The following is a 19,246-nucleotide window of genomic DNA, read 5'->3' on the forward strand; positions in this document are numbered from 1 at the left end:
ACCCGGGCAGAGGGGACTTCCATTTATGTTGGTAGTGTGGCCAGCGTCTAATCAGCAGTTAACGTCAGCTCAAAATGAGTGAAAGCGAGACAGGCAGGCGCTCATTGTTAACATATGTGCTGCCCATTTAAACTACCTTTAAGGAACCCGTAACCCAAGGATGCAATGGCTGGTGAGCTGGAGTTAACACCAAAATCTCCTTCTTTGAATTATTATTATTTTGAGACAGAGTCTCACTCTGTCACCTAGGCTGGACTACAGTGGCGCGATCTTGGCTCACTGCAAGCTCTGCCTCCCGGGTTCACACTATTATCCTAGCTCAGCCTCCCAAGTGGCTGGGACTACAGGCGCCCACCGCCACGCCTGGCTAATTTTTTGTATTTTTAGTAGAGACGGGGTTTCACCGTGTTAGCCAGGATGGTCTTGATCTCCTGACCTCGTGATCCACACGCCTCGGCCTCCGAAAGTGCTGGAATTACAGGCGTGAGCCACCGCGCCCAGCCCCTTCTTTGATTTATTTATGGCTCCAGGTTCTGTTCTTTGAGAAAAGGGTTTTCTGCAGAAGCTTGAGAAGGTCTCTGCTATTGCAAGTGTTCAGCCTCTGCCTTAGCAAGAGAGTTCAGATAGGGATTTTAAGTCCATTTGGTTAAATTGAACACGTTCTTTTTTTTTTTTTAATTTAAAGACAGGGTCTTGCTCTGTCACCCAGGCTGGAGTCCAGTAGTTCGATCTCAGCTCACTGCTGCCTCTGTCTCCCAACTCAAGTGATCCTCCCACTTCAGCCTCCTGAGTAGCTGAGACTATAGGCACGTGCCACCATGCCCAGCTAATTTTGGTATATTTTGTAGAAACGGGGTTTCACCATGTTGCCCAGGCTGGTCTTGATCTCCTGGGCTCAAGTGATTCACCAGCCTTGGCCTCCAAAATTGCTGGGATTACAGACATGAACCACTGTGCCTGGCCTTAAATGGAACAGAATTCAGATTTCATTTGGGGATGGTCTGCTCTAAATGGATGTAGGGTGGAAAGCCGAGTGCTCTCAGGCTTATGGAGTAGGTTCCAGATTTGTTGGAAAAGAAGCTACTGAACTACAGGCCTGACGTGCTCATGCAAGGCTTGTCCTAGCATCTTCAGTCCCCTCTTCCACCAGCAGTCGCAGCCCCCTGATGTGTCTGCTGTGGCTCACTGGCGTCACTGGACCTCTGGAGGGTGCTGAGCACCACTTTAAAATCCTCCAGGATACTTATCACGATGGCTTTCATTGGGTGAAGCCAGACCAACAGTTTCTGCAGAAAATAATTTACCACAAACTCCAACCTGGGGACCTGGAAAAGGACTGCGCCCTCCTCCCATCCATGCAGGCTGTCCCCGTGGGGACCGGGAGGAGCAGGAGGGAGAACAGCCTGCCCGTGCCTTTCCCTCTTCTGACCTCCTGTGCCTGTGACACGTGGTCTGTGCTCTCCATGCAGCAGGGCCAGGTCACACTTCTGTGTAGAGTGGGCATGCATGTATGTCATTCTGTGAGTTCTTTGAGGCTTGGACTTCTTGGAGTCCCTCCCATCACCTTGGAACATAGTAGAGAATACATTTGTGTATTGCTTTTCTCCTTTCAAATATTTCTGCTGTTCACCTTCTAGATTGTCATCGTTATCATAAAAGCCTTACTTGCAAACAAGGGAAGTTTGCAGGGGCATTGCCATAGTGTCTCTGATGTATTAAATAGTTCAAGGGTAAGGTGAAACATGTACTGATGTTCTGGGTGTGTGCACGTATACACAAACACGTACCCATCCCTGTGTACTCTTCACCTCAAGAACCATCTTCACGCTTAATCAGTCCTCCTCTTTTTGTTCCATACTCCCTTAAAGATGCGGAATTTTTTGAAATTAATAGTCATTTTTTAGAACAGTTTTAGGTTTACAGAAAAATTGAACAGAAAATCCAGTCTTCCCATCCTCCTTCTCATAGTTTCCCTTATTTTAATGTCTTGCATTCATGTGATACGTTTATTGCCGCTGAGCTGATATTGATACATTATTATTAACTAAACTCAGTAGTTTACATTAGGGCTTGTTCTTTGTGTTTTACCTTCTATGGGTTTTGCCTAGTGTATAGTGACGTGTGCTCACCATTACAGTATCATACAGAATAGTTTCACTGCCCTAAAACCCCAGTGTGCCTCCTGGAATCCCTCCCTCCCTCATAACCCCTGGCATCCACTGGCCTTTCTCCATAATCAGTCTCTGTAGTTTTGCTGTCCATGGTTTTGCACTTCTAGAATGTCATATGGTTGGAATCATACAGTATGTAGCCTTCAGATTGGCTCATTTCACCCAGTAATATGCATTTAAGTTTCCTCTCTTTTTATGGCTTGATAGCTCATTTTTTTTTAGCACTAAATAATACTCCAATGTCTGGATGTACCACAGTTTGTTTATCCATTTACCTACGGAAGGACATCTTGTTGCTTCCAAGTTTTGACAATTATGAATAAAGCTGCCGTAAACATCTATGTACAGGTTTTTGTGTGGACTTAACGTTTTTTACTTATTTGGATAAATACCAAGTAACAAAATTGCTGGATCTTTTTACTTCTTTGGATAAATACCAATACCAAGTAACAAAATTGCTGGATTACAAGATGCTGGATCATAAAAGAAGTCATTGGCAGGAGCTGGCACCTCCCAGAGCTCTAACAGACTTTGTGTGTTTTCACCAGGGACGATTACCACGAGGATGGGTTCTGCCAGCCTTACCGGGGAATTGCCTGCGCGCGCTTCATTGGCAACCGGACCATTTATGTGGACTCGCTCCAGATGCAGGGGGAAATTGAAAACCGAATCACAGGTGGGAGCTGCAGACCTTTCTCACAGGATGATAAGCGCACGCACAGCCACCTGTCGCACAGACGGCGGCCACTGTGTTTCATCAGTTAATGGCATGGACATTGGGTCCCTCTTCCATCTCATCTGTAGTAGAAAACCAGAGATCTTTTTTAGACGTAGTTGCAATTGCTAACATGATTTGCCCTAAAAATGTTCCTGGCCTGTATGTTTAAATTAGCAAGTGTGGGTTGCTTGGAATATACTTCTGCACTTTTAACTCAGCCAGACTGTGTGGGTGCAAAGCACTGTCCTCACTGCATCGCCAGGGCCTCCCGCCCCGGGCCCGCCACACTGGTGCAGGCAGCCTCAGCGCCCCCACACTAACTCTGCCTGACTTCTCATTCTGCACTTGCTGACTCTTCTATCCTCTCTGAGCCACATTTGGTCTAAAGGCACCCAGGCCTGATTGCAGCTGTCTGGGGAAAGAGTCGCGGGTCATCAGTGGTAGGGATGCTGCAGTGAACACATATTTTTGTCAGTCCTGGGTTTCCAGAGAACAAAGCCAGGGCTTTGGGTACCTGGTTCAGGGTCTGAGAAAGTGGCGGGTCATTTAGGAACTGCAGCTGCTCATCCTTGGTCTCTTTAGGACTTAACTTCTCTGATAGGCTGTCCCAGTTCCAAGCATACAACTCATTGGTGGGGTCCGGGGTCCTTCTTAGGGGAAAGGCCTTGGAAAGCAAGAAAATGAATTAGACAGAAGTCCTACAGAGCCCTCCTCCTGCTGTCCCTGCTCTCCCCACAAACACATACACGTTTTCTCTCCAGACCCCATAAGGAGCAAGAAATATCCCGTGCAGACGGCAGGTGCCCCAGCACCTCAGTTTAGTTGGATCCTCCCCATGGGAGCGGGAGGCTCTGCTGCAGGTTAGAATCAGTGGGTGATCTCTGATGCCCGTGCTCCCAGGAGAGGGTGATGGGGCAAAGGGGATACAGGGCACTGACCTGGTAAGGGGTGACAATGAGGATCCAAGGCAAAAAGTCACCTCATGTCACTGACAAGCCCTTCTAAGTTCAGGTCACCCTCAGACTAGAGAGCCGAAGGTCACATTCACGGTCACAGAAGAGACTGCCTGGCCCATGCTGGTACAGAGACCTCTGAGGACAGGGCCGGGGGTCCTGTGCAAAGTGGAAGTGCCATCATGAGACAGAGAGGAACCTGGAGGTGCCATCCTGTTCCAGCGGGACGTGGTTTTGAGAAGACAGCTACCTCTCACTGCAAAAGCTTTCTTTGCCATTAAAGTAGGACTTCTCAAAGGATTTTACCGAAACACACAGTGGGAAATAGAGATTGTACTTTATACCATGACTTAGTATACACATACGTGTATTTCACTCAACTGCCATAGGTAATAGGGAATAACTTTCACCCTTCCTAAAAGCGGTGCACTTGGATTTTTCTCTTCGGTTTTATTTCATTAAAGAAAAAAGTGACTGGGCGTGGTGGCTCATGCCTGTAATCCTAGCACTTCGGGAGGATTGAGTGCTAGGGAGGCTGAGGCGGGCAAATCACGAGGTCAAGAGTTCAAGACCAGCCTGACCAATATGGTGCAACCCCCGTCTCTACTAAAAGTACAAAAAATTAGCTCGGCATGGTGGCGGGTGCCTGTAATCCCAGCTACTCGCGAGGCTGAGGCAGAAAAATCACTTGAACCCAGGAGGTGGAAGTTGCAGTGAGCCCAGATTGCGCCACTGCACTCCAGCCCCAGCAACAGAGCAAGACTATCTCAAAAAAAAAAAAAAGCCCTTAGTAGGAACCGTGTGCACTCTGACATCCTCTAGTCTGTTCTTATCGTCTTTTAAAATGCTAGCCACACACTCCAGAATTAATTAGACACCCCACTAATTGGCAAGCACTGATCCAGGGCACACGATTGTCCCTCAGTTATCTCTTCAGGAGTTGTTTAAGGAATCAACTTACATCCAAGCAGCCTGGTTTTATAGCAGCTTTTAGAGAAGAGTGTAGAATAAGGATTTTCTAGGTCGGTGGCTTTTCGAAAACAATAAATTTGAAGTTGCCCTCAACAGACTTGTGGTTTTGAAATAAGCATAGTAATGACTGTTGTGTGCAGTGTTCTGTTAGAAAGCGTTGTGTGACATTCAGGGTGTGGACAGATAACAGGATGTGAGTTGTCGGATCTCTTTGGTGCCTAGAATTGCACTTTCAGAAAGAAGCAGTACATTCTCAGGGTGAGGAGAAGGAGAAAGGAGGAATGCTATAAAGATGAGTGGAGACATCGCATCAGTGGATTAGCCCAAGACGAGTGACAGCTTTGGCGTTCTTAGGCAGTCTTTCCCTGTCCGGAGGTCAAGGCCTACCTACATTTTTGACAGCCTTCCATATAATCCCAAATCCGTAATGATGGGATTGAACCGGACTGAAGCCCCAGTTCTTCCTCCAAATCCAAGACATCCTGTATTGTAACCGCTTACCCTCTCTGTTCCTCCATTTAAATATCGGCCACAGGAACCCGGAGGAGGGGAGGTGATGTGACGAGCACAGCAGTGCCCGCACACGGTCAGGACAGTGCGGCTGCTCCCGCCCACTGACACCACCTGTTACCCGACCCCTGGGCCCGTTCATGCTGAGGGCCACGTTATAGGCTGTGTGTGCACTCTCATGTCCCAGTGTGGGGTCTCAAATCACCCTTCAGGTACAGAAACAGGCCCGGAAAGGCGTGAGTGATACCACAAAGTGATCACGCACCAGGCTGTTCCCCCACACAGCTGCCCCTCCTGTTCCTGGTTGGGTTCCCAGAGAATGACTGACAGCGGCACTGCCACCTGCTGGCCAAACCTGGCACAGCACGTACACGCTTTCCTTGCCTGGAGGTCAATTGAGGCCAGCATTCTGGACAGCCCTCTGTATAATCACCAAATAATCGCCAAATCTGTAATGATGGGATTGAACTGCATTCATGGGTGGAGCTATGGCTCCTCAGGGACTAAATGCCAGCTTCTCAGCTGGGTGTGCAGGCAAAGGGGCCTGTCTGCCTCCAGTGTCCCCAAGCTCAATTGTAAACCAGCCTTTCACAGGTGAAAGTGGGGTAGTGAGCCCAGGGCAGGCCGTTGCAGTCCTTAGAGTCCTGCCTTGGCCAGCTTCTTCGTCCCTACCAGTGTCCAGCCACGCCCCCAGGTGCAGCAGATCTCCCCCCAATGCCCCCACTTTGTTCCCGAACTCACCTCATAGTCTCACCGCCACGCTGCATCCTCTGACATCTTGCCCTTAAAAAATAAACTTCCCTACCAAAGGGGGCTCTGGATCTTGGGGTTTCTCTGCTCCCCCTTATCATAGAACCTTCCAGAGTTTTAAGGCGGCCCTCCTTCCACTTTGTTGCTGTCACCGTCTTGACTTTCCACATTTTACCAGCTGCCTGCCTCCTCCAGCTGCAGTTCACAGCGCTGAGCTGACTCCCTCTTCTGGGACATTGGGAAGCCCCGGGCTGGGTACTGCACCTCTTGGCTTCTCCACACATAGCGAGTCCTTAGGATCTGCTTTTGCATCTGAACTCTGAACCATCCTGTCCTGGAAGAAGCACCTAGCGGAGTGAGCTAGGGGCCGAGTTTTCCTTCTTTCTCGTTCTGCTTCTGATGTTTCTAAGTGAGGCCTGGGACCAGGGGCTTTTCTGTGTCTGCTGCAAATCAGAGCAGGTGATGGCAGGCTGGCCTGCTGGTGGGGAGCCTCTCCAGGGTGGTGTGCGGGGCTCAGGGTTGGGGAGTCTGGGGCGGGGTATCAGGGGGCCGAGTGGGCAATCTGGGATGCGGGGCTGGGGGTGGGGACTGGATGAATGTCAGGGGCGCGAGGTGGGTCTACCGCTAACGCGAGTCTCGCGGGCTCTGCAGCGGCCTTCACCATGATCGGCACCTCTACGCACCTGTCGGACCAGTGCTCGCAGTTCGCCATCCCATCCTTCTGCCACTTCGTGTTCCCTCTGTGCGACGCGCGCTCCCGGGCACCCAAGCCGCGTGAGCTGTGCCGCGACGAGTGCGAGGTGCTGGAGAGCGACCTGTGCCGCCAGGAATACACCATCGCCCGCTCCAACCCGCTCATCCTCATGCGTCTGCAGCTGCCCAAGTGTGAGGCGCTGCCCATGCCCGAGAGCCCCGACGCTGCCAACTGCATGCGCATCGGCATCCCGGCCGAGAGGCTGGGCCGCTGTGAGTGCCCGAGGGCCCCGGGCGGGACCGGTGGGCGCAGGGATTGTAGGGCCCTTGAAATGTTATATAGGGCGGCAGGTAAAGCCCAGGGAGCTCCATCTGTCCGGGCCCCGCGGAACCCCGTTAGCAGCTGAGAGCCCCACAGCCCAGACCTCCATTCCAGCAGGGCAGCAGGTGGGGCCTTGGAGCAGGGGCTTTGGAGCCTTTCAGCCCAGGGCTCGCATCTGGGCTTGCACTGTGTCCAGCTGTGGGACTCAGGAGAAGTCCCTCCACCTGCTTGAGCCTGGGATTTCCCTTCCCTGAAATGGGAGTGATCTCATTTCCTGTGGAAATGGCTGTTGGGGGCATGAGAGGAGACAGGGCCAGCTTCCTGATTTTCCCGATGGTCAGCACACACTCGGGCGCCCGGGGAAATGCAGACTCTCAACTCCTGCCCCAACCTCCTGAAACCTGGAGGATCGGTCCCCAGAAACCTGCAGGATCTTTAGCTTTGGACAGTGTGAGGCCCGCGGAGATGCTGCAGGACCGGCCTGGGGGGCACCAGAGAAGAACCTGTGATGATCAGGCATGGCTAGGGAAGGAAATACTGCAAACACCCTGCACCTTTCTCCAGCTCCCTGCATCGTGGGCCTAGGGGATAAGCGTGGGGGATGGGGACAGTTCTGAGCCCGGGGCCTGGGTGTGGCCTTTTTGGGGTCTGCACAGGACGGAGGAGCATGCTCCCTACTGCCCCTCTTGCTGGCAGCAGAGCAGCCCCTGCCCTCTGGAGGCTTAGTAAACCGCAAGTTGTTGAGCCCCAGAAGGGTGACCATGGCCAGTCAGGGTGACAGACACAGGACAGGGAGCCGTGCTGATGTCCCTGAGGAAAACCGTTGGCTCACATCACTGCATCCATCAGGGTTGTTGCTTCCCTGAGGACTGAGACCCAGGGAACGGGCCACCTCCGCCACCGCTCCAGGACTGTATTTAGCATGGTTGGCTAATCTGGGGGTCCAGGAATGGGGAGGACTTCTTACCAGGACAGTGAGGGCCTGGTCCCCGGGCCCATTGCCTGCATTTCAACCCTCACTGTGACTCTGGGCAAGTTGCTAAGCTCTCATATCCTTATATTCCTTGGGGATGACACCAATACTAACCCGTGGGGCTGGAATGAAGGTCAAATGAGGCAATATTTAGGAAGGGGTTGTTTTGTTTGTTTGGTTTTTTTGAGACAGATTCTCACTCTGTCACCTAGGCTTTAGTGCAGTAGCACAGTCTCAACTCACTGCAACCTCCACTTCTCAAGTTCAAGCGATTCCCCTGCCTCAGCCTCCTGAGTAGCTGGGACTACAGACGTGCACTACCGCACCTAGCTAATTTTTGTATTTTTAGTAGAGACGGGGTTTCACCATGTTGGCCAGGCTGGTCTCGAACTCCTGACCTCAAGTGATCCACTCACCTTTTGAGCCATGGTGTCCAGCCAGAAGGGTTTAGAGCAGCCTCACACATGGTAAACACTACAGAAATGTTCACCAAATGCACACCCCAACCCCAGGGTTCCTTCATGGAGGTGTCGTGGCCTGTACTGTTCTCACCCATGGCTGAGCAGGGTACCCTGAGGTGGAGGGGCCGGGCCTGGGAGTTCGCCCTTCTTGCCCGCACAGTTGGCTTTCTTCCTAGAGCAAGTGATCCTGAGGCTGGGGGTAACACCGTCATTCTGGTGGGGGGGTGGTGTGCAAGTGCCTCATGGGTCCTAGAGATGGTCTGGGGGCTGTGGAATAACTTCCGACAGTTTCCTTCCCCATATATATCCCTGATGTGCCCTGCATTTAATTTGTGGGCTTGGGACTTCAATAAGCCATTACTTTTAATGCCTCTTTTCTGGTAAGTTATGTGAAATCTTTGGATCTTTTGGAAATTCTAGTTTGGGCATGTGTAGGCAGAATGGTTTTTTTGTACCCCGGAGGTTTTCCTAACGTGTTTTCCTTGTTCAGACCATCAGTGCTATAACGGCTCAGGCACGGATTACAGAGGAACGGCAAGCACCACCAAGTCAGGTCACCAGTGCCAGCCGTGGGCCCTGCAGCACCCCCACAGCCACCACCTGTCCAGCGCAGACTTCCCTGAGCTTGGAGGGGGGCACGCCTACTGCCGGAACCCCGGAGGCCAGATGGAGGGCCCCTGGTGCTTTACGCAGAATAAAAACGTACGCATGGAACTGTGTGACGTACCCTCGTGTAGTATGTATTCTCTCTCTTTTTTTACTGTGTTGATTGTTGAGTGAACCTTGTGATGAGGGCGTTCTGTCCTGACCTGAGTCGGGGTGTGCCTCTGTACAGTGGCGACCAGAGACCTCTGATCTTACCACGGTGACCATTTTAAATAAAGCTTTTGGGCCAAGCGCAGTGGCCGATGCCTGTAATCCCAGCACTTCGGGAGGCCGGGGCGGGCAGATCGCTTGAGGTCAGGAGTTCAAGACCAGCCTGATCAACATGATGAAACCTCATCTCTACTAAAAATACAAAAATTAGCTGGGTGTGGTGGCACACACCGGTAATCCCAGCTACTCAAGAGGCTGAGGCAGGAGAATGACTTGAGCCCGGGAAGCGGAGGTTGCAGTGAGCAAAGATGACCGCACTGCACTCCAGCCTGGGCAACAGAGTGAGACCCTGTCCCAAAAATAAATAATAAATAAATAAATAAATAAATAAATAAATAACACAAGTTGTTATTGGTTATGAAAGTAACATCTGACCATTATAAGACATTTTAAAATATAGAGAAGTCTGAAGAGTCATGTGCAGATCACCCCTAATGTTACCACCCAGCAGTGACTTCCTTGCATTTTGGCCCACCCCCTTCCACCAGCCCTTTTCCCACGTATGGATGGTCCTGGGATATTCACTTTGATGTTTTGTTTCTCCATTAACATTATCGCCCAGTGCGGTGGCTCACAACCTGTAATCCCAGTACTTTGGGAGGCCAAGACGAGTGGATCTCTTGAGCCCAGGAGTTTGAAACCAGCGTGAGCAACATGGCAAAGACCTACAAAAATACAGAAATTGCCCAGGCGTGGTGGCGCGCCTGCTTGGGTGGTGGAGGTGGGAGGACTGCTTGAGCCAGTAGTGAGCCATGATGGTGGCGCTACACTCCAGCCTGGGCAACGAAACAAGACCTTTTCTCAAAACCAAAAAATAACAAAAAAACGCCATTATTGCTCAGTATTTCCTAAGAGTAGTAAAAATATTTCCCCTCCACCTACCAGCTTTTGAGCTTTTCACTGCTTCTCAGGTTTGGTGGAGTGAGGTGAAAATAGAATGCATTGCTTGTCCCCATTGCTTGCAAGCGTGTCTTTGACGTCATGAATACGGAAGCGCATGTAGTTAATGGTTGACAGCTTTAACAGTTCTCACCTCTGTCTTAGTCATGGCCGGTTCACCAGTTCCAGGCAGCAGGGTAACCAAGGCCGGGCTGGGAGCTGGAAGCAGCGATTGGTGAATGAGTGGGCACCCGCTATAGAGAGCAGCGGGTGAAGCAAGGCTGGGTTCACCGTGCACCTGGAGACCTCCTGGGGTGCAGGCCCGCATGTCTCTACTCCGAAGTGCAGGAAGTAAACACTGTCACTGATGACCTTCCTGACGTGTGATTCAGCAGCTCCAGATTTGGCATTGCCTCTGGCTCAGCAGATCAGACACAAATCTTCAAGAATGTGTTCATTATGGGAGAACAAATTTTAAGAATGAAATTATCAGTCATTCAAATTGCAGTCTAGGCACTCTGGAGCACGCTAGACCTTAAAGGTTTCCTGCAATGAAGGATGGCCCTGTGCCCTGTAAGGAACAAAAGCAGGTTGTAGGACAGAGCTGTGGTAGAGGTGCTTTTTTGCTCATTGTTTTGTTTCTGGCAAAAAAAAAAAATGAGTGGGAGTGTGTGTTTGAGCACACACAGGCTCCTGACTTTTATGAGGTTTTGGAAAGATGGATATCAAACTTTTAGCAGTGATTTCCCCAGACCTACAAAAGTGTTCAAATATAAGACTTTTTTTTTTTTTTTTTTTTTTTTTTTACAGTGAGTAGGAATTACTTTTGTAATTAAAAATAAATCAAAACGAAAAAAATGTATGATTTTGGACCAGTCAGTTATTAGAATCTTGTATTGCAGGTTTGTACTTACAGGGCATAAATGGAAGGATATTTATTGCAGAATCACTTGTGAGAGCTAAACACAAAACAGACTGTTTATCAGTAGGGCTGGATGGGGCAGTTGGAGACGCCCGTTCTGTGGAGTGGCATGCGGCTGTGGAGAACATGCACATCTATCCACTGCAACATGAGCTGCTGTCCAAGAGATTTTATTCTGCCGAGAAACCAGGAGCAGGAAAATACGGATGATATGATTCTATTTAAAATGAAGTTCATGTAGGCCGGGTGTGATGGCTCACACCTGTAATCCCAGCACTTCGGGAGGCCGAGGCAGGCGGATCACGTGAGGGCAGGAGTTCAAGATCAGCCTGGCCAACAGGGCGAAACCCCGTCTCTACTAAACATACAAAAATTAGCCAGGCATGGTGGCGGGCGCCTATAATCCCAGCTACTCGGGTGGCTGAGGCAGGAGAATCACTTGAACCTGTGGGGGCAGAGGTTGCAGTGAGCTGAGATCCCACGACTGCACTCCAGCCTGGAAACAGAGCGAGACTCCGTCTCAAAAATAAACACTCAAAAATAAATAAAGTTCATTCAACATTCGAATTAAGAAAACCATATAAAATTACTGTGTCTATATGTCAGAATAGTTGAATATCGGTTGTTCCATGTGTTTCAACCTAAAATATATGCAAAGTTCAGAGAACACGAAACTTAACCATTTATAGTCTTCAGGAAAGAAGGCTGTTAGAAATACGATCTTTTGAAAGGCCACATTTCTATAATACCACAATTTTTCCCAGTAAGCATGAGTCGTGCTGGTAACGTTAAGTAGAGAATAAAAGCAGGTGATGGTGTCGGTGTGAGCTCACACCTCTGGTCTTGGCCTGAGAGAGGCCTGGACTGTCCTGCCAACCTTAATAATGAAAAATGAACCAAACCCTAGCAAGAAAGAAAGAATCGGCATCCCCGGTGGCCGTAAGATTTCTGGGACACCTGCCTTGGAACCCATTCAGAGGGGAAGCTGCTAGGTGGGGCCAGAAGAAAGTTTTGTTTGTGGTTTTACTTGATTTCATCTTATTTTGGGGAGCAGGGGTGGGGCAAGGCTGGGTTTGGGACAAGGTGCTTTTTTCCTAAGGTGGCAATAGCATGTTCACTTTTAGGATTGAGTTAGCTCTTTTAGGCATCACATTGACCAGAAATCACTTGTTTGCTTCCAGATGAGGAGCGCTTTGCCCCCGGCAATGGGGCCCTCTAAGTGATACAGTTACTGGCAGGGTTAAGGAGAAAACAGAACACCGTGGTTTTCCAGGGATGTGGGAAAGTGGCTCCCTAGAGAACTCACCTTCCACCAGGCTTAGGGTCAGCCTCCTGAAATGGCGCCACTTTGCCTTACGTTCAACTGCTTTGATGTGCGGGGTGTTTGGGGGCCACACAGCCTGGGAGGAGCCAGTCCTGCTGGGAGGCCTGTTCAAAACCTGAGCTCACCTCTGCCTGCCTGGTGTGCCCCCTGTACTTTTCTGTAAATCCTGTAGAGGGAGACAAAGAGTTACTTTTCCCTGTGACAAAAAAATGCAGGGACGGTAGCTGGTAGCCTTGACTGTTGGTACCCTGTGCCTTCTAAGAATTCTTATGCCCCTGTTGGATATTGTACTGGGTCAAGTGCATGGACTACTGGTGCTCTTTTAAATCTAGTGCATGTTTAATTATTATCCCAAAACAATCTGTCATCATTAATTAAAAATGTGAAGAAAACATTACAATGTTGAATGAGGAAAAGGATCGTGTCTAATCCCAGTACCAAATTTCACTCACCTTGGACAAGGATCTCCAGTGAATTTCATCAACTCATCAGTAGCTGGGGAGGCCTTGATAAAAGTGAAATTGGGCAGAGCACCTATCTCTGATGGTTTTCAAACCTCAGGAACAGAAAGCGGATGTGGTCATGATTAATATTGAGATCATTAGAATTCATGTACTTCTTACGCCGCGTATTCCCTCTTGTTTCCAGGTTGGGCACTTTTGGGTTTTGTTTCCCCAGGATGCAGCCGGGTGTGCGTTTTTTGGTGCATCACGTTTTTTAAGGTGTGCTGTGCCCTTTCACCCTGTTGTGTAACTTAGGTGATGACCCACGTGCGTGTGAAGGTTTTGGCTGGAGGTGGAGGGTGGGTTGGTAGAGAACTTACAGTTGAAAAGGGATGTTTTCTGAAAAATCACGAAAGCCTTATTATTCACAGGTCCTCGAGACAGCAGCAAGATGGGGATTCTGTACATCTTGGTCCCCAGCATCGCAATTCCACTGGTCATCGCTTGCCTTTTCTTCTTGGTCTGCATGTGCCGGAATAAGCAGAAGGCATCTGCGTCCACACCGCAGCGGCGACAGCTGATGGCCTCGCCCAGCCAAGACATGGAAATGCCCCTCATTAACCAGCACAAACAGGTCTCCGTGCTTACGTATTCTATCTGGGTGGCTCTGCCAGGCTTAATCCTCAGGGGTTGTTCCCCCGACGTTAACTGTCTTAATTTACTTGATGCATAACACATAATTATTTTAAACTCCGCTTCATTTTGCCATTTTTTTTCTGTAAACTAAATCAGGACATGTGTGTTTTAGAAAATAAATGGCAGGCGTGTTGGGAATTCACTGCCCCAGAGTTCATGGGCTTCCCTTTGCCTGGACCATGCTGCCCCTGTGGGCCCCAACGAGCATCCTCACTGTCCGGGTGCCTCAGCTCTGCCCAGAAGACACACAAGAAAAAGAGGGCTCCAGTGCCCCCCCATAATTTTTCTTGTCACTTTTGGGTTGGGTTGGTTTTGCTTTGTTTTGTTACAGGGAAGGATAGAAGAAGAGCTCTTAAATGGGAGTAGGCAGACAGGTTACCACTAAAAGGCCACCCCTCATCCCAGAGCAGCCTTAGATGGGAGTGGGGCACTGAAACACAACAGAAGAGAACGTGTGCTGCAGCCTCTCCAGCTTGTGTTGTACAAGGGTGTTTACACTCATTGCAAAGCCGCAGGGAACATCATTCTCAGCCAGCTTTGCAGCGGCTCTTCAGGGTGGCCAGGAGGGAGCTGATGCCCTTGGCTCTTCAGCCCCAGAGTCGGTGAGGGTTTGCTGTGGGCAGGGGCTGGCCAGCGAGGCGAGCACAGAGCCCTGGGGCTTGCATGGTGGCCCAGGAACCTCTGGGGAGGATGAGGGCTGGCCACACAGGAGGAGCTGGTGTCACAGAGACTGAGAGAGATGAGGGTTCTCAGGGCTCCTATCACTTGTGGGGTACTCCTTCCAAGAACGTGTTTAACTCAGACCTCTGTAGAACAACTGGGCGTTGGAGGGGACCTGGTGGGGTATGTCCGGGGCTGCCCCAGGACAGCTGGTGCCTGGGCCTGGCTGTAGGGGGGGTGTGTGGGTGTGTCCACACATGCACAAGTGGGAAGGAAGTCTGCAGTGTGTCCCAGCTGGATTTTGGAGGGACCTTATGTGTAGCCTGGTTGGGATCTGTTGAACATTGCAGACGGGAAGCAACCTTGGCATCAGAGCCGTATTTAAGGTGAAGCAGAGAGCTGTGGGTGGGCAGGCCAAGGCTGGGTGGGTGAAACCAGAGGCTCTTCTGCAAGGCCCCCCCAGTCGAGGCCGCACGGGGACTCCACTCCTCCCGCCTGCTCTGCACCTCCCTTCAGGGCTGCAGTGACAGTGATGTTTCACGTGGGGCTTTTCTTCTTGACAGGCCAAACTCAAAGAGATCAGCCTGTCTGCAGTGAGGTTCATGGAGGAGCTGGGAGAGGACCGGTTCGGGAAAGTCTACAAGGGCCACCTGTTTGGCCCCGCCCCGGGGGAGCAGACCCAGGCCGTGGCCATCAAAACACTGAAGGACAAAGCAGAGGGGCCCCTGCGGGAGGAGTTCCGGCACGAGGCCATGCTGCGAGCACGGCTGCAACACCCCAACATCGTCTGCCTGCTGGGCGTGGTGACCAAGGACCAGCCCCTGAGCATGATCTTCAGCTACTGTTCGCACAGCGACCTCCACGAATTCCTGGTCATGCGCTCGCCGCACTCGGACGTGGGCAGCACGGACGACGACCGCACGGTGAAGTCTGCCCTGGAGCCCCCCGACTTCGTGCACCTGGTGGCACAGATCGCGGCAGGGATGGAGTACCTATCCAGCCACCACGTGGTTCACAAGGACCTGGCCACCCGCAACGTGCTGGTGTACGACAAGCTGAACGTGAAGATCTCAGACTTGGGCCTCTTCCGAGAGGTGTATGCCGCCGATTACTATAAGCTGCTGGGGAACTCGCTGCTGCCCATCCGCTGGATGGCCCCGGAGGCCATCATGTACGGCAAGTTCTCCATCGACTCGGACATCTGGTCCTATGGCGTGGTCCTGTGGGAGGTCTTCAGCTACGGCCTGCAGCCTTACTGCGGGTACTCCAACCAGGACGTGGTGGAGATGATCCGGAACCGGCAGGTGCTGCCCTGCCCGGACGACTGTCCCGCCTGGGTGTACGCCCTCATGATCGAGTGCTGGAATGAGTTCCCCAGCCGGCGGCCCCGCTTCAAGGACATCCACAGCCGGCTCCGAGCCTGGGGCAACCTTTCCAACTACAACAGCTCGGCGCAGACCTCGGGGGCCAGCAACACCACGCAGACCAGCTCCCTGAGCACCAGCCCGGTGAGCAATGTGAGCAACGCCCGCTACATGGGGCCCAAGCAGAAGGCCCCGCCCTTCCCACAGCCCCAGTTCATCCCCATGAAGGGTCAGATCAGACCCATGGTGCCCCCGCCGCAGCTCTACATCCCTGTCAATGGCTACCAGCCGGTGCCGGCCTATGGGGCCTACCTGCCCAATTTCTACCCAGTGCAGATCCCAATGCAGATGGCCCCGCAGCAGGTACCTCCTCAGATGGTCCCCAAGCCCAGCTCACACCACAGCGGCAGCGGCTCCACCAGCACAGGCTACGTCACCACGGCCCCCTCCAACACGTCCGTGGCGGACAGGGCAGCCCTGCTCTCAGAGGGCACCGAGGACGCACAGAACGCCCCAGAAGACGGGGCACAGAGCCCCGTGCAGGAAGCAGAGGAGGAGGAAGGCTCTGTCCCAGAGACTGAGCTGCTGGGGGACAGTGACACTCTGCAGGTGGATGAAGCCCAAGTCCAGCTGGAAGCTTGAGTGGCACCAGGGCCCAGGGTTCGGGGACAGAAACCCCGCTGAGACCCCACGGGGACCTCAGTCGCCTTTGAGAAGACACTATACCCAGCAATCACGAGAGCCCGCCGGCCAGCGGGCTTGTTTACAGACAGGGTGAGGTGGAGCCTTGCTCCTCTCTGTCCTCTGACACAGACAGCTGTCCTGCCCAGGAGCATCCAAGCCAGGCAGGGGGCCTGGTAGCACGGCATCCTGAGGAGCAGGACACATGGTCACCCCCAGGGCTGCCTACATTGATTCTGGTGGTAGACTGGTAGTGAGCAGCAAATGCCTTTCAAGAAAATAGGTGGCAACTTCACTCCGTGTCGTATATGGAGCGAATATTTCGAAACGTTGGGAATAAAGGCCTGCAAAAGGCAGCGAGGAGGCACCTCGGTCTTGAGGTTCCCGACAAGCCATCTGGTCTGTTGCTTTGAGGATGAAGGGGCTCCATTTCTGCTGCCTCCCTGCCCAGAATATTCTCCCTTTAGCAGCCAAAGATTCGTTGGAACCGAGGCTGCCCTCTGCTGCCTGTTGGGGTCGGAAGACAAGGGGCTTCTGAAATGGGAGTTCCTGAGATACAACAAAACGTGTGCCTTTGAAGAAATGGACAGCTTTGTGTTTGGTGAAATGGTTTTAATTATACTGCATGTGTATTTTGCCCACTTTTTGGGAATTCAAGGGAAAGTGTTTCTTGGGTTTGGAATGTTCAGAAGAAGCAATATTGTACAGAACACAGTATTGTTATTTTTTTTTAAGAATCATGTACAGACCTTAAATGTAATTTATATGTTTTTAATATGCCATTTTCATTGAAGTATTTTGATCCTAAGATAATGATTTTAGTAATTTAACTGTTTACGTTACCCGTGTTGGGATCCAGCTGGTCTTGGTTTGCTTGTCTTTGTACCACGTGCACAGGAGGTCCATTCATTTTAGAGCCCCTGTTACACAGACTCACAGGCAGCCGTCTGTGCCCCGCACACATCGTTGGTCCCATTTGTAAATCCCACACCTGGTGTATCCAATAAAGTGAAACAAAGCATTTGGTTGACTCTCTTGCAGGCTGTCAGGACGCGAGGCAGCGGGAGGCAGTGCTGGACGATGGAGATGCCGAATGGTGATGATTCGGGCTGAGCCCTTTCTTGGGTTTGGGAGGTTTGCCCCGAGCCAGGAGCCCCAAGCTAATGGGGGTATCCCTTGGCAGATAAATGATGGAACTAGTCCGTGGCTTCTCTCTGTTAAGGTCTCAAATGCGGATTAGTTAATTGCAGATGGTGTGAAGATGGTCTTTGGTTTTAAACTTGTCCCCTCCTGAGGTCCCAGAGCCCCTGAGAGTTTTAAACCTGGAGCCTGGCACTTCTGGGGGCCCTGGAGCAGGGCTGAGTTCAAGGGAGGGGGTGAAAGAGAATGGGCCTCCTTCACAGGCTGCCTGCATCCCCTGCTCCATCTCCAGTGCAGTTGGCTGGTCCAAGGTACACCTGGGTCAGAGCACAGCTGTTACAGGGTCACCTGGGGAGAAGTGGCTTCAGAGCTTCCAGTATAACTGGTGTGGAGAGAGGACGCAGAGACTCGGGTGTAACAAGTCCCCTCACTTGGAGTAGATCCCACATAGTAGGTCATCAAACTGACCATGTCGACCTGAAATCTTGTCATAGGGGAGAAATCTTTCTCTTTTCTTTTTTTTTTTAGACAGAGTCTCGCTCTCTTGCCAAGCTGGAGTGCAGTGGCACGATCTTAGCTCACTGTAACCTCCACCTCCCGGGTTCAAGCGATTCTCCTGCCTCAGCCTCCCGAGTAGCTGGGACTACGGGCATGCGCTACCATGCCCGGCTAATTTTTGTATTTTTAGTAGAGATGGGTTTCACTACATTGGCCAGGATGGTCTCGATCTCTTGACCTCGTGATCCACCTGCCTTGGCCTCCCAAAGTGCTGGGATTACAGGCATGAGCCACCGCACCCGTGGTAACATCTTTTTCTTACCCACTGCAAGGCTCATGGCTGAGGCCCCCATAACAAAAGACAGCTTAATAAGAGAAAAGCCTCAAGCGACCCAAAGAAGCAGGGAAGTCTGGGTATTTCCATACCAAGTTTGGTGGAGTGGACAGGCACACAGAAGTGTGATTGGACAAAGGGATGTGACCCATGGCCATAGACCCGGGCAGGGGCTTGTTTGCCGGCTTGTTTGTTCAGATTCTTTTCTTTGTCCCTGTATCTTCAGAGATAAGGAGCTTCCCTTCCTCCTGGCAGAGGGAGGGCACCTCTGGAATGAGGGTTTTATGGCCTGTCTGGGAGGAGAAGGGTGGGAGAAGTTCAGAGAGACCTTCCTGATTCTGTGGCTTCCTCAAATGCCAGGTGCCACTTTTTGGGGGATCATGTCCTGACCCCATCACTGTCCTCCCCTGGCTTGCGCATAGCGCTGCTCACAGATAGATTCACCCACACACAAATAAACAAGTACAGAGTTCTAATGTGCATCCTAAAAAGTCAGGATGGACCTCCCTTCCCAGCAGGAGCAAGAAATGTGATGAGAGTAAGGATTTGGAGCACCTCTCCCGGCCAGTGGGGTCTGGATTGAAAAGTAAAGAAGCTCACGGTGAAATGGAGTTACTTCTCATTTCCACTGAGCTGAAAGAGGAACTTACTTTTATCTCGAATTTAGTACACCTGATGGCTTAACTGTTGCATCAAGACCTGAGAGTGAAAAATGGGAAATAGCCCCCCTGTGGCTGCTTTCTCCACAAGCAGTCAGTTGAACATCACCCTGCCCTGCCAGAATTAGCCCCCCGGCAACTGACAGTGCTGCAGACACTCTGCAGAAAAACGTTGGGAGGTTTATTTTTGCAGAGTGGGGGAAGATTTTGGCTTGGGGGATTTTGAACATCTCTGTGTGTTACCATT

The 19,246-nt window shown here is 51.3% G+C and overlaps 1 protein-coding gene across 4 annotated transcripts in view; it reads left to right on the plus strand.

Annotated features, from left to right (window-relative positions):
* The window catches only part of LOC105498836 (receptor tyrosine kinase like orphan receptor 2), a 219,246-nt gene extending 201,318 nt beyond the window's left edge, over positions 1–17,928 (plus strand). For 2 of the 4 annotated variants that reach the window (XR_011612326.1, XR_003013424.2), the window contains exons 5-9: positions 2,720–2,847; positions 6,726–7,040; positions 9,014–9,225; positions 13,399–13,601; positions 14,887–14,988. Coding sequence is in view for 2 of the 4 variants with exons in the window: in XM_011771189.3 (XP_011769491.2) it covers positions 2,720–2,847; positions 6,726–7,040; positions 9,014–9,259; positions 13,399–13,601; positions 14,887–16,329 (2,335 nt within the window). In the remaining 2 variants the exon portion in view is untranslated. Of the gene's footprint in view, positions 1–2,719; positions 2,848–6,725; positions 7,041–9,013; positions 9,260–13,398; positions 13,602–14,886 lie in introns of all 4 variants that reach the window. The other 2 variants (XM_011771189.3, XM_011771187.3) reach the window with 1 other exon arrangement.
* Positions 17,929–19,246: the final 1,318 nt, after the last annotated feature.

This window comes from Macaca nemestrina, chromosome 14 (assembly GCF_043159975.1).
Source record: "Macaca nemestrina isolate mMacNem1 chromosome 14, mMacNem.hap1, whole genome shotgun sequence".
Taxonomy (NCBI): Eukaryota; Metazoa; Chordata; class Mammalia; order Primates; family Cercopithecidae; genus Macaca; species Macaca nemestrina.